We start from the raw sequence: 15,500 nt of genomic DNA, 5'->3' as shown, positions 1-15,500 counted from the left end.
AATCCTTAATTTCCTTTGCTTGCACATGCAGATTTTGCTATAGCTATTAAATTGTCTTTATCTCAACCCACACACTTTTTCATTTTTATCCTTCCAATTCTCTCCCACATTCCACTGTCCTGTCAGGTTGGTGAGCGAGTGGCTGCATGTAGCCCAGTGCTCAGCTGCCCCCTGGGGCTAAATCACAACAATAACCTTAATACTCATTCAGATGAGGCAATGACTTCACTCAGATAATTGTGACATTTCAAAAAACTCTTGAAGTGTTTTTCACAAGTTAATATTAGTCATATGAATACACATCAATGAAGACAGAAAAGAAAGAACATGAAATGGGATATTAATATCAGCACAGTTTTAGGATGATGATCTCTCAGGATGTAGCAGCAGCATGAAACCATTGTAGTAAGTTCTTTAGGCTACACAGAAAGAGAAGCAATCCTGTTACAACACTGACTTTCCACTTCTGTTTTCCACACTAGAATGTGCTATTCTGGTTAGGACTGGCACCTCATAGTACCAGAGGAACAGCTCCTTAATATTTCTCTCTAGTAAGCCCACTTTTACAAAAACATTTTCCCTTTGGGTTTGTGATCTCAGATAGTATCATAAGTAAGAATTTTGTGGAGGGAGGCTACAAATCCACAAAATCATTACAAGGTATGAACCACCAACAGCGTGTTTGTAACTAATTTAGTACTAAGAACAAAAATCACAGTAGCTCTTACATGGATCAGTAAGTCACCAGAAGGCATAAAATAATCCTGGAATCAGAGGCATCCAAAAAGACAGTTCCAAGAACTTATCTTGAAACATGTAATTGCTTTTGCAAGGTCTACCAGCCACAGGAAGAATGTCTTTCCCTCATTAAGGAAAGATTTAGCCTGTGTGGAAGCCGGAAAGCCAAACACAGCTGACATACATTACAAATTGACTAACATAATGGTCATAGCATAACATAAAAGTCATTCTTCCTTTAGATACAAAATTCAGGGGTTGATAATAAAACCTGCAACATTTAATTTAATTTTTTGGACAATTCAAGTAGGGTGTATTCCATCACAATTTTCAGTAAAGTGTCTTTTTTTTCTAGGAAAGAATTTCCTAGAACTTCTTCTTGGGAAATTTTGCCCTTGGACATTTTAAGGAAATAGCATTCCAGATTTCTTACTCCTGGTCCTTTGAATATTGCTGAAATTCAACATTTAAGGTAAAGGAATTTCACTCCTTTAATCAATTCATACACTTCAGAACACAAGCAGAATATTTTACCTATCTCTCCCCACAAATACAGCATTCAATTTTTCACAAGGTTTCGGAATATATGTAGAATTAAAAATAATTTTCATTATTTGATATTGTTAAAAATCTTTTGATATCTATAGAATTTATATTCTAGATTATGTAGTAGAGATCTTACAGAACAGGTTCACAGCCCTGCTACACTCCCGCCCTGAGATTTTGCTGCTACTAATTATGGCATGGTGTGATACATGAAATACCAGGGGATTTTTTTTAAACTGCATTATGATTTCTGTCCTGTATGTCATCATTAACAGTCATTCATATGATATCATTACAAAAAGATGTTATTTTAAAGAAAAGTTGCTAAAGGAAAAAAAAAAAACAAAAACCAAACATTTTCCTTTGTAAGAACTGCAGTTGACAAAGGATATCTATACCCAAATACATTTTCAGAAAACAATCACTTTCACTCTAGAGAGGTACAAGTACAAATTTCAGCCTTAAAAGAAAGTCCTTTTCCAGTCTCTGCTTTCACTGTTTAAAGTTTTTCATTTACTTCATGTGCATACACCAACACACTTTGATAAAAGGTTCAACAAACTTCTCAGTTTGAAAAGAACAGACTACTAAAATAGCAATAGATGTAACTAAAAATAGAAATGTATTGGCCTATTAAAAGGCCTAATGGCAAATTACACTAATAGAAAAAACTGTCAATATTACAACAGCAGCAGCATTTTACTAAAGCATTGATGTTAGTTAAGTTTTCTTATCAAAGAAAAGCTAAGAAAAAGGTGGCTTGTGCCTTTAACATTAAAAATACTAAATTAAGAGAATTTACACTGCTTCTTTCTCCAAAAACCACAGCAAAATAGAAAATATTTACAGGTTTGGGCATAAAAAACTGAATCCTTCCCAAAACTCACACAAGAGAATATAGAACAAATTGCCCCACTCTCAATTTCATCATTAGATACTAATTAGAATATTTTGGAGCTTTTCTGAGCTGGATATACTAATCTACTGATGTTCACAAGTCATTCACAGTTTCACATCACCGGAACATTCAAAATTGTTCCAATGATTCAATCTGCTAACGGAAGGGTTACCTGCCCATGGTGGTAGTGGGGTTTTGAGGTAGATGATTTTTACAATTTCTTCAAATCTTCTATTATTTTATGAAAATTAAATATTGTCTAATAGGTAAAAGAGCACCCATGACTAAACCACAGAGATTAACTGGCAATTGTTGAAGATTCAGGACACTACTCACACTGAATATCAGGGAATCATTATGCATACAAGTTGCATAAAGTTGGTATTTTCTTGCCAATTCAGCTTCCTACTGAGAACTTTAAATATTTGCCTCAGATTATTCATTGGATTATTCATCCATTCCCAGACTCATCATTGTATCAGTTTGTTGAGAAAACTACACAGCCATTAAACAGACTCATGGACAACAAGTGGGAAGCAGTTCAAGCAATGACCAAATGTCAAGAAAAATTTTACTCTTGAGTGCAGAAAAGGTACTCTGGTACTTGAGGGAGGGAAACAAGCAAAACCCAAAAAACATTAGCTTGAGTCCAGAAATCCATTATCTTCACTGGGGTCCATGTTAACTGAAAAAAGTGACAGTGCTGGGAAAATTACCTTGGCAAACTCACAAAATCATACTAAGTTGGTAAAGGAATTTTTTTCAAATTTTTTGTGTATTTTATATAGCCAAAAGTACTGAATCATAAAAAAACCCAAAACGAAACAAAAAACTAAACAAAAAAAATCAAACACAAAACAAAAACCAACTAAACAAGACAATCCCATACCACATAACAGATACTCAAGAAGAACAAGACCCGCAAGAGGTGAAAAAACCAGAACATTTCTTCAAAGGCTATACACCATGGAAGTGCATCATTGCTTTCTGCTGTTGATGTCAAAAGGGATTTAAAAAGAAGCTTTGGGAAGGTGCATAAGGGAGGATGAGGTGACTGACAGTATAAATGTTAATGCTGGGTGTGAGCAGAAAGCTTTGAGAAACCAAAGAACAAAAGAAAAAAGGAAATATGGCCTGCGGGCAAGTAGAACAGGAATTTCTTCAGGAACAAGAACAGCTTTCTTGTCTGGCACAGAACAGCTGCTGCTGTAGAACAGAGGTCAAGGAAAGGTATGGACAAACATATATCAGAAAACTCCACTAAATAAATAAATAAATAAATAAAAAATCAAAAAACAAAACCAACCTACCAACCAAAATACACCCTTAAAATGAACCAAGCATTGTTAGCCTTAGATGGCATCTTAATGTTTTAATGTTTAGTAACAGACACTAGTGTATCCAAATATAAGCTAAACCCCATGATGTTTCATTTTATGTTGATGACTAGGAACACACTGTGAAATTAGTTTTGTACTTTCTCTAATTTTTTTCCACTTGACAGTTGGATTCTCTGAAAGGCAGGCCATGGTACTTTAATAGAAGAAAGACCATCAAATTATAACTATGTATAACAGTTCAGATACTGCTGTAATTTAAAGAGCAGGTGTCTCTATTGCCAAACATAAGCAAGTTTTCTGCATGGGAGGAATACTTCTAACTTTCCAAAGAAAACTACTACAATGATACAGCAATTCTGATTTTTGAATTCTGTGTGTAGCCCTCAAAGCACCTTTTTAAAAAATGGCTTGTTAAATTCATTCTAGAAAAGTAGGAATTAAGCTGATTTTACCAGGAAATTAAGCAAAATTGCACAAGTCCAGGTACTTTGTTTTCTCCTTCTGCAGTCCCTGCAAAGCTTAAACCTATTTCCTACGATTTCATTGCAATTACAAAAAACAAATACATATACAGAAAGAGGTGCCATCCCTCAATTGTCCAATTACATTGCTAAAAAATTATTATATATGAAACGGTGATTGTAATGGTCAATAAATAATTTACTGTTTAAGATGACTGAAGCTATAAACTGAATGTACTACTTCTGAAGTTCATAGTTCTTTTTACTGATATAATTAGATGTTTGAAACTTCCACAGATAATTTTATTTCTAGAAAATAAAAACAGTTAAAGTTTCCACCAGTACCAGAACTCAGAGAGTTAATGTGATCACTGAGAAAAATTAAAGTATTATTAGCTAAAAATCTCAGAAACACACATATAAATCTGGTGAAAGAATGAACCAGTAAAGAAACCTACATTTCAGCCTAAGAATTCAGTAACTGCCCAACTACATCAGTGTTGCTAAACTCTCAGGTCTACTGCCACAAAGACCTGATTTAATTAATGTTAATATCCACACGGTATATGGTTGACACCAGGCTAAGTCATGTAAATACCAGCAATATTCAAAAGCTTACAGTGCCATAATGTGGTTTCACTAGCTTCATTCTTATTTCTACATTTTAAAAACACAAAGTATCCAGTTATGTCATTTATAACTGAGGTTATAAATGAAGAATACACTTAAGTAAAAGGCACAGGTCAGAATTGTAGTCCAGGGGTGAGGGTGTAATTTTCTCTCTCTGCTAGGGGTATGGGTATAACTTCAGAGACCATTTGATCACCATTGAAGGAGTTCACTTGCCTTGTTTACTGGTTTAGTGCCCTACTGAGTTTTTCAAACTCTGCATCCTGAACCCATAATATCCCAAACTCTCAGTTGGCAGCAGCATTCAGCAGCACTTCAATGCTCCCCTTGCTTCCAACTGAACAGTAATTCACTTACTCAAGAGAGGAATGAAAGAGCTGGCCAAAACCACGGATAATCATATAGTTTAGGAAGGCAAACTAGCCAGGGATGGGTAGCTGGCAGAGAGATTATAAAGGCTTCTACTTACTGGTAATATCTGGTCTGTATTCCCGTGTCCTAGAGGAACTTAACACCTGTCCTAAAATCACATCCCCTACTCCAGCCTTTTTTGGTAGTTCCAGCTTAGGCAAAGGCCTTAAGGCAAAAGAAAATACGCTAGGAAATATTTCAATAGATACAAACAGCAGATTTGTCCTTTAGCAGCAATAGGGAGATATCTTTAAAAAAAAACACCTTACTGTCTAAATATAAGTGTATTTAACAAACTGTTTATATAGTGTCTGTGTTCCTTTTGTAGGCAAGACTGAATATTTGTGCCCAGAACTTTACTCTAGAAATGTGTGAAGCTGCAAATATGGCTTATGATACACAAGAAAAATTGTAGAAGCCAGCAGCTGTCACTATTAAAAACAGGTAGTCCAGGGAACAGTTATAGAAGTTCTTAAACCATGGGACAAATCCGCTGGCTGTTGCTGCAGAAATCACTCCAAGCCTCCACGAAAAACACCTAACCCTTCACTGTCACAATTCCTTCTAGAATCATCAGTACCCACTGCCTGTCTCTAGACTGCAATGCTGTCACTTGAGTGACAGTCACCACTTTTTCCAGAGCTGGATGTCACATTTTGACATCAATTTAAAGTTTATTGACAATGCCAGGTTTACAGCCCTAAATCTGAAAGGGGGCAGTGTTACTTAACCAGAAAGTGGTGCTGTCTGTCACTGTTAATTACAGCTCTTCCTGCTGGGGGTTTTACAAGAAAGTAGGCCAGCAGGAAGTGTCATTATATTACAGCCTGTAGCTCCATGCATGTGCTCCTAACTTGACAGTCAAGAGATGTCCTTTAGCCTTTTTCACTGTGCTCTTCAATACGAAAAACAAACTGCTCAGATTGCATCAAAGGATGAAATATGCTATTGCATGCATCTCATAGGAGAGCATAATAGAGGTGCGCAGAAAGCTTCCTATTGAGGCAACAAAAACATTTCCTGGTGTGTTCATAATTTCTGATGTTCTTTTTCAATTTACCTAGTAAAGTTTATAAACGCTATGGCAATGAAACTTAGTCTTCTCACAGCCCCCATATTAGTTAAAAAATAAGAGACTGATTAGCCAACTTACCAGGTGTTAAGGCTTTAAGGGACAAAGGAAGGGGGGAATAGCTACCAAGGAGAGACATACTGTGAGCTACCCACCCAAAGACAAAACGCTCAAAACAAAGAAGTTTGTGCTACTCATGACACCTCCTTTGCCTCTGTCTTTCACACCTCTGTAATCCACTCAATATGCATACTGAATTCAAGAAGAGACTTTAAAAAACACTATCATTTCAAAACATTAATGAGATATGAAAGAATGCTATATCTTAACAGGGAGTAGATTTTGTCATTGTCAAGAAAGGAAGGTAGAGTTTCAACAGTCCTAGAAAAACATGATCAAAGCTCACCAGGCATCTGAAGGTACCTGTGGTCTCTAAGGTACTGTGACTTTCTCTAAAGTGGTGACCAGTGTAATGGATTTACACACTTGCAAGTTCTGTTCCTGGTGAAGAGCTACCATCAAACCGTACTACTTTCTACATTCAGTTCCACATCAACTGCATCATAAAAACATTTCAGGCACTTGAATAATTATATTTTTCAGAATAAACACTATCAGTCAAGGATTAGATCTATGAAACCATAGAAAATATAACTTGGAGTTTGAGAAGTAAACTAAAAATGAGCCTTCTACAACTTTAAGTATTAGAAGCCCTGCATTTACCATGCATAAATAAATAAATAAAAAAGCAGAAAAAAATCCAAACACACACAGAACCTCAAAACAACCAAAGCAACACCACACACTCAGTTTGAAAACAATCCTGAATTACACCAAAAACACCCTTATAATCCAACAAGCAAGTGATTTAATATCACTGTACCTGTTAACTTTCCCAAACAAAAGCTTCAGTTCTCATAAAATCATTTCCTTAATACTTTGAGCTGTACGAAAGGTATCATTCCATTTTAATGAGTATAATTCTTGGTAGATACAAAAAATGCTTGGTCTTATTTCTGACAAGAACTTTAGTCTTCACTGCAGTCTTACACCTTCCATAGAGTAAGTTTCAACTGTATTTTTGTTTGTTTTTAATTTTATATATATTTTTTTTTATTGCCATCTTTTTAATTTTCCACAAGGAAAAGATTAGTGATTCATTTCCATGACCATTTAGGACCCATATTTTCTCTCATTTTTATCATTACACCCCTTAAGTTAGATATTCCCTAAAGATGCTTCAAAAAGAAATTAGGAAATAATAAGAAAACCATTTAAATGAATCCATCTCTGAATCCAGCTTTAGAGACCTAACAAATTTCATTTAAAAATCCCATCAGAAACTGCACTTTAGTTTACTTAATTTAAAGAATCAGTTTAAATTCAATTGAAAATTCAAAACTATGTCCATAATAAAGTACCATTTTAAATATGCTACAAAATATATCCCACAGTTAATGCAATACCAGCTGATTACTCAAATCCCAAATAGAATTGAAGCATCACATTTCAACATGAAAAGCATGTATTAAGTATAATGAACACCCAGTAAGGAGAGTTCTTACCTTCATAGATAGCTTTGAAGCCTTGGGCACTGACAGCAAAATCTGTGGTGAAAGAGAGAGTGAGGATAGATCCTGTGCTCACAATAGATGATGGAAGCTGAAATCCAGATAACCTGTGTAATAAAAAGGCAAAAATTACTAACATTTTATAATAAAGCCCATCAGTAGATGTGATGAGCATTATGATAAACATAATGTTTTTACATCTGAACTGCAAACACATCATGGACTTTACCCTGATGCATCTCTAAACACTCACTACAAAATTTCAAATGTGTCCTTGACCTTTAAAACTCTCCTATATTAACACATCTATGTGTTCTCCAGAAAATAATGAAAGAAAGACCTGTTTGTACCTACTGAGGACCTTTTTTTTTCTGTGTTAGGATTCATTTTAAGATGAAGACAGGTAAATTTAGGACACCTAGAAGTAGAAACTCAGGTCTTGACTCACTCAGAGATATTTCCTACAATTTGACATAGCTTAGACTATCCTGTATATCCTCCTGGTACTGCTCCAGAAAAACCATGGCTGTCATATGCTCAATGTGAAAAATATTAACTGACTAGAAAACACACAAACCTCCACACTTCCATTTAACAGCTTTAGAAAAAATTACCTTACATTTCCCCTCTTACTAGTAGTCTTGCCTTTACATAAAAAATGGAATTTTGGATAAGCTAAAATTACATTGCAATACTGATTATAAGACAATTTCCTAAAATCTGGATATTTTTGAGGGTAAAATTGATTAAAGAAAAATGTTTAAATCCTTTATTAAAACATCACTAAACACAATTTGTTATACCTGGCTGATACTAGTGAGATGTTTTTTAATGATTAATTTCTTGTAAGTAAAATATAAGACACTATTACTGTCCCACAAAAAGATCCTATACTGGTAGTTTTGCTGATCACTAGTTAATTTCTATATCGTGTAGCAGGGATATGTGATTAAGTATGTATAGGATAACTGTATAGGATAACCCCGCCAGAAAACCAGCTTTTTTTTCTGGTTTCACCCTGAAAAAGCTTCTTGGACATTGAAACAGATCATTGAAAAAAAACAAAAACATAAACAAGAAAACATCTTGTCCCTTCAATTTACGGTACAATTAAGTTATAGGTCATTAATTGGCATCCAGAACTACAGAAGAGAAATAACCGTAAGCAATATACTAATAGACCAGTGTCACTGAACTAGATGTTCTTTGCAAAATTAGGCTTTTTAAAGACCACTTTCATATATAAAAACACATAGGAGGAACTCCATGCTTCAATTGCACCAGTCAGGTGATTCCCCATCTCTTGCCAATTTTGAGCTTTGGAAAACAAATAGAAGAGATCAAAGCAAGAGCTGCTTTAAATACAGATAAAAGCATACAGTCAAGGCAACACAAGTAATCAAAAAGCTTTCTGCATTTTTTCCCTTTCATTTTAAACAGCATTTTCTCCCATATGGTAATTAGCTGTTTACTCTAATCTTTTTACCTTCTATGTACTTGTCAACCTAATATTCCTATTCTTTTCCACCTCATTTACTCCAATTCCAGAAATAACCAGGTTGATTTTCCCCTTTAGTCTTCAAACTGCAGAACTACCATAAGGCTTGCCACATCTTATGTTCATGCTTTTGTATGGTCTCTCACCTTCACTAGACATTGCAGTTTTTAGGGAAATGTGCCTCTTGTTCTATTTAAAAAATTAGAGTGTTTATCTCTTCTGCCCTACATCTGGAGTGTACTCTCTGACAGTTAATTTTTAACTTAGGTATGTATTTTCTGATCTTATATGTCTTGCTCTTCTTTGAGAAATGATTCAAAGAGTTCTTGTTTTAAGGGATGGGCTTTGGAGTTTTTCTGGATAGTACTAAAAGTATTTACTGCATCTAACATTTCTTGCTAAATTACAGGAAACTAGCATGCATTGTAGGGGAAGAAAGGAAAATCAGCTTGAGTCAGAAGCAGCTAGCCTCAACATTTCACACTGCACGGGAGAACTAAAAAAAGACCCCATAATAAAAAGACCAAAAAAAAAAAAAAAAGTTATATCAGTGCAGAACTACAAAGCTTTTGCTCCTCATTCCTGTTTTCTCTGCTTGGTCTCGATTTGGTTAATATAAATTAACTTATCTGAGCTGTGAGTGGACATCCTGAATTCTTGGTATGAGTTCTACACCAACCTGCTTTGATTCTGCTACAATAAGCGTCACTCCTACAATATAGATTCTTAGGAGCCAAACACCAGAAGATCATTCTTTAGGCTAACATTGCAATTCACATTAAAGGAAGATAAATATATTCTTTTATACCCTAATTTAGTGCACTTAAAGGTTTTGCAGACTTACAAGTGTGAAAGACTAGAATGTTAATGGTTAATGACTTAAAACGTTCTTGCCATTTGTGGAGGCAGCAGGGTGCTTTGCCAGGCCAGGTTTGCACATCCGCCTATCCAAGGGGGACAAGGAGTTATATGTGTGCTGGGTTTTGGGCCAGGTAAGGGAGATGGGAGGTAAGAAGCAGATCCTGCAGAGGTAGGGTAGTACTCTTTACTGTTAATGTCCTCCTGTTTCACAACTGGCTCAGTTGTAAAACTGCCTCCCATTTACCTTTGCTGAGGCAGCCATGGGAAATTTACATTCACAGGGGATGTTCATACGTAGGTCTGAAGGTAGTCATCCCTTCAGATTTGGCACAATCTGGCCCAGCCATAACTGGCCCAACCATGCTGACATGACAGGCAATATCTTGGAAGGTGTCGTAAACCCACAACTCCAGAAGCATGTCCGAACTCAGTTCTGGGGGTTTCCAGTAGAGGACTCTGAGAGACCTGCGGTGCTGCTACAGTGTAATATGCCCATCCCTAGGGGTGGTACAAGGGTTTTCTACCTAAAGCTGAAGTTGATTTAACCCACTTAGTTTGTGCTTCATAGGCTTTCCCCGCCTGCAACAGACCAAGACGGCAACAACGACTCTGACCAAGACACGGACGATCAAGTCTCATTGCTGGATCCATGGGCAGTGGTATCTTTATACTCTTATCCTCTCCTTCTCTCTTTTCCATATACATTTTCCAAAGTGTTTATTTTATGCTTTTACATTGCTATGTTACTAAAGATAATAACAGCCAAAAGGGCTACACACCTGCTTTCCTTTGCAATGCAATTGTACTAAAATAAACCCTTCACATATAAACAACAGTCATTCAGTTTTGCTTGACTCTAACCTCCCCCAAGGTTTCTATTAATAAGAAACTGGGTTACCCTTATCTTCTGGGGTTGGTTGTAACTATTGGAAAAGGCAAATATGTGAGAAAAATTCAAGTATGTCAACTTGAAATGTACTTTATCAAGATCTTTAAATTACACTAATCCAAAAAACATTTACAGAAAAGTCTTTAATAGAAAAATTCAGCAGACTACCCAGGGGGTTCTGCGTCTTGCCTGCCTGGCCACCCCTAGCCAGCTGCACTCTGGCAAAAGGGCAGGGGCAGCAGTGGTGGCAGCTTCCCCTTCCTGGCACCCCGCACAAAGAGAGGTGTTAAATAGTGCCAGAACTAGGGCAGCAGGTGCTGCCCATGCAGTGGTGGCAGGGCCACCTGGCTGGCAGCAGAAGCATGACAAGTGATTCCCTGATGCAGAACTTAGACAACATAGACTTCTTGGCTCTGTGAAATTTTGCAAAAATCTTTAAATTAGTGGAAATTATTAACAATGGTACCTACCAGCAGCAGTTCTTCTGGTCAGAGAAGAGAAGGAAATGAAGACATGTGAGGGAAAACAACATGGCAACAACAAGATAAGTGGAAAAAAGAGGGAGGGGGAGAAGCTGTTTCAAGCATTGGAGCTGCAATTCTGCAAGGCATGGTGAGGACTATGGTGAAACAAACTGTTCCCATGTAATGCATGAAGTCCACAGGGAATGAAGAAATCCACTTGCAGCCCATAGGAAAAGTGCTCATGTCAGAGGGGGTGCATGACAGAGAAAGCTGTGGTCTAGTGGGAGATCGGAATAGGGAGAGAGGGCCCCTGCTTCCAGAGAGAGAGAGAGCCCTTGCTTCCAAATTAGAGCAGCGTATCCTTAAAAGACTGCAACTGTGGAGGAGTGATCCATGCCAGAACAGTTTTGGGATTACTGTTTGCCCATGGGTGGGACCTCACAGCATAACAGAAAACCATGGCATAAAAGAAAAAAATACTTCTCTTCCTGGCAAGCCAAACTTGACTGATGAACTGACCAAAACCCCCACACCCTCTCCCTGTGCTGTCAGTGAAAAGAAGGGAGGGGCTGAGGGGGGGAAAAAAAGTGTTTTAGAGGCTTATTTGATTTCTCATTATCCTCTTCTGACTATATTTAAGTAAATAAATTTACTTTGTACCTTTACATTTGAACCTGTTAGTGTTTTTTTTCTCCCAATACTTAACCCATGAGCCCGACATTTTTTTCTCTCTCCTCTGCCCAACTGTAGCAGGAGCGAGTAGGCGAAGCACTTCCAGGGGTGCCTGCCATTTGGCCAGTGTCACACCACAGCACCTACTAACCCTCATCAACAGAAGGGGAGGAGAAAATAAGTCACAAATGTTCCTGGGTCAGGAGATCACACACAGACAAGGAGATCAAATACTAAATATTGTCAAGAGCTAAATAGGTTTGATCTGGGGAAAATTAGTTTATTACCAGTTAAAATATGTTTGGACTCTAAGAAACAAGGGTAGGCTAATCAAAACCCTTCCTCCCCAAGCTCAATTTTATTTCTGCCTTTCCAACTCCTCCACCTCTTCCCTTAGCTAGTGTTGGGAGTGGGGCTGGGGCTCATCCACAGCTGCTCTGCAGCTTTTTCCACCTCACAGTTTTACCTTGCTCCAGCATGAGCTTTCCAAAGGCTGTGGTTTCTTCAGGAAACATCCTCGTCTTGCTCCACTGTGGCCTCTTCCACAGGCCACCAGGGGAATCTCTGCTCTGGTGCCTATGGCACCTCCTCCCCCAGCTTCTCACGCCGTGGAAGTCTCACAGCTGTTCAGCTTGTTTTCCCCCTCTTTTTCTCTCCTTTCTTACACGTGTTTCCCGAGGTGCCCCTGCCCTGGGCGTGGCTCAGCCACACCCTGCAGAGGGCGGCTGGATCCGGCTGGAGCCAGCTGTGTCTGGCTGTGTCCAGCTGGAGCCGGCTGTGTCCAGCTGTGTCCAGCTGTGTCCGGCTGGGGCAGCCCGGCCTCCCCTCTCAGAGCCCACCATGCTCACTGCGAGTCTGGGCACCCGCAACCCGTACAGGCTCTGTGATACCAGCAGAGAACACTTCAGTGCACCTCAATCTATGAATTAAAAAGTCAAATAATTAATATGTTATCTTACTAATTAATAGTCAGAATCAGTTTAAACTACCTGAATATCTGTACAGAAGAGAAGCCACAGTAGTTATTTACAAGAAGGTGGTAACTCCAATTATTCCACGGAAAACAGCAGCAGTGCTATGACAGCACATTTACAGGACATATATCCATAACATGACCTTTTACAAAGCCACTGGCTGTCAGCAATAAGAAGAGTTACCCACAGGGTAAGACACCAAATGGTACTTAAAGCCAAAAGATCAGCACAGCCATTCCAAAATACCAGGCTTTTACCTGCCACGTATGAAATCACAGCAGCTTTATCTTAATAATTTATATCCATTCTGTTGCCTAAAGGAAGTCGAGATTTAAAACCTGAGACAGCATCTCATGCATAAAGGTAGAAGATAAAGCTACTATAAGATTAGTACAAGATCCATAATTTATAATTGATTTTCTCTCACAGAAAAGAAATATATATTTAATTTCTTTTTAGTCCCACTGCTCCCAGATTAAAATTTTTTCTTTAAGTCACAGAAAAATGGAAGATAAAGACAGCAAACTGCTCAAACAGAACTAAAATAAATTGCAGGAATCTAACATTATAATGTTGCTAGTAGAATGTCCTGATTTAGGGCAAATTTGGGAGCAAACTCCAAAAGGGGACCCACTAGAAAGCAGATTCAAGTGGCCCCTCCCCCAACTGACAGAGGAAAAGATTTCCTTGGAGAAAAGTGGAAAAAGAAATTTAACAAGAAAAGTATTCACAAGTATAAAAAATTAATAATATTAAAAAATAAAACTTCTCGCTGTTCTGAAGAGATGGCCAGTTGAGAAAGTTCTTGTTGTGGGGTGTAACTTGGCTTGGTCAGTGTCTTATCGGTCCCTCTGGTGCTGGAAAATGCCACATCCTAGGCCCTGGTGGGCCACAGGCATGAGCTCCAGGTATTTGTCTGGGTTTTCAGTCCAGAGCAGTTAGAACAGTTCCAAAAAACCCACAGTCCAGGGAACTTCTCTGCCTCAGCTAGCTAAAAACTAACCAAAAAGCAAAGGAGAGCTCTCTCCGACTGACCGTCCATGCTGCAGACAATACAGCGCAGGAAAAGGAATGTGGAGGAGTGAGTGCAGTTTTGAAAACAAACATCATGCTTCTTCTCTCCCTACCCTTTGCTCTTTGAACCTGTCTTACAGGTGCAAAACTTATTTCTGGGCTAAACAGATAAGTGGAGATACAAATCAGCATCATACAGTCACCCTAGGATATAGTAGAAGGTTCCTTTTTATCCAAACTCACCAAGTTCATTCAGTAAGCAGAAATAATCTACAAGCTGAATGCTTTTGATGTATTTGGCCTTAAGGAAAAGCAATTGGTTTTCTGGTGCCACCAAAGAGCCTTGGCAGCAAAGGCACACATCTGCTGTGGGAAGCCCTGCTGGTGCACAGCAGCCTGTGACCACAGGTCTGTGAGTCCCTAAGAGAGCACAAACCCATGGCATGACCTGTCCAATGCCAAACCAGCACATGGTCAGGAGGGGAGCTGAAGAGATGGCAACTCCCAGGTGTGGGAGGTGGGCCAGAGGCTTCCAGGGGGTGCAGCTGCTGGTAAAGGTGAGGTCACCAGCCAGGTTCCAGTGGCTCTGGCTCTAGCCCAGTGGGACCATGTGGGGAGAGATCAATTCCCAGAGCACTGGCTGCTGGTGGGGTTGTTACTCGTGCAAAGAAGAACTTGCCTAATGGGAAATCACAGCACTTCCCCACAGTCACAGGCACCAACAGAGAAAAACAGCTGGTTCATGTCTCAGGTTCCTGGCAGTCACCAGGACTGGTGACTGCTAAATAAATGAACCAGTGGGCCACAGCACTGCACTATGGCCATGCAGAAGTGTCTTCTATTTTTCTTACTATTTCTACATACTGTATACAAAATGCAGACACATACATGGTTTCTATATGTCACTGTACTAAATGACATGAAAAGAACACATCAGCTAATATTTTGTAAAACTGGATAAAAACAAATCAACACGGTAGAGTGCCAAAAGTCAAAGTGATACCATAACCATTACTGCCACAGTACTAAAACTAATGTTTTACTTTTAAAAGAAGTGAGTAATTTTACTTACTATAAAGCTAATGACTTTTTGTACTTGAGAAAAAAAACAGCTGAAACTTCTAAGTAAAGTCATGTATTCCAGTTTACTTGACTACATAACCATAAATGAGTCAGGAAAACAATGATCTTTCAGGGATTTTGTCACCCATGCTTTGTCAAGCAGTTTAAGATATGTTCTTAGAAAACATTTGCACTAGTCATTTTAAGCTTCATTATGTGAGTTATATCTGTTTACTCATATGGATGTCACATCAGTCATCTTTTTGGAAAGATATGACCTATTAATCCACGTGAGTGTATATATGTATCTGTTATTTTACATAACTTTATTACTGAAGTTCAGCTTGCCTTTCCTACATCAGTAGGCTTTAGAGAGACTGCCACATCAGGCTGGGAACA

At 38.2% G+C, this 15,500-nt stretch overlaps 1 protein-coding gene across 4 annotated transcripts in view; it reads right to left on the bottom strand.

Moving 5' to 3' along the window:
* CSMD1 (CUB and Sushi multiple domains 1) overlaps window positions 1–15,500 on the bottom strand; it is a 1,051,796-nt gene that overhangs the window by 717,805 nt on the left and 318,491 nt on the right. For all 4 annotated transcript variants that reach the window (XM_021551131.2, XM_031504428.2, XM_021551132.2 and 1 more), the window contains one exon: window positions 7,662–7,774. In XM_021551131.2, coding sequence (XP_021406806.2) covers window positions 7,662–7,774 — 113 coding nt within the window. The remainder of the gene's footprint in view (window positions 1–7,661; window positions 7,775–15,500) is intronic.

This window comes from Lonchura striata, chromosome 3 (genome assembly GCF_046129695.1).
Source record: "Lonchura striata isolate bLonStr1 chromosome 3, bLonStr1.mat, whole genome shotgun sequence".
NCBI lineage: Eukaryota > Metazoa > Chordata > Aves > Passeriformes > Estrildidae > Lonchura > Lonchura striata.
The sequence above is the reverse complement of the archived record's forward strand: the minus strand, read 5'-3'. Positions and strand labels throughout refer to the sequence as shown.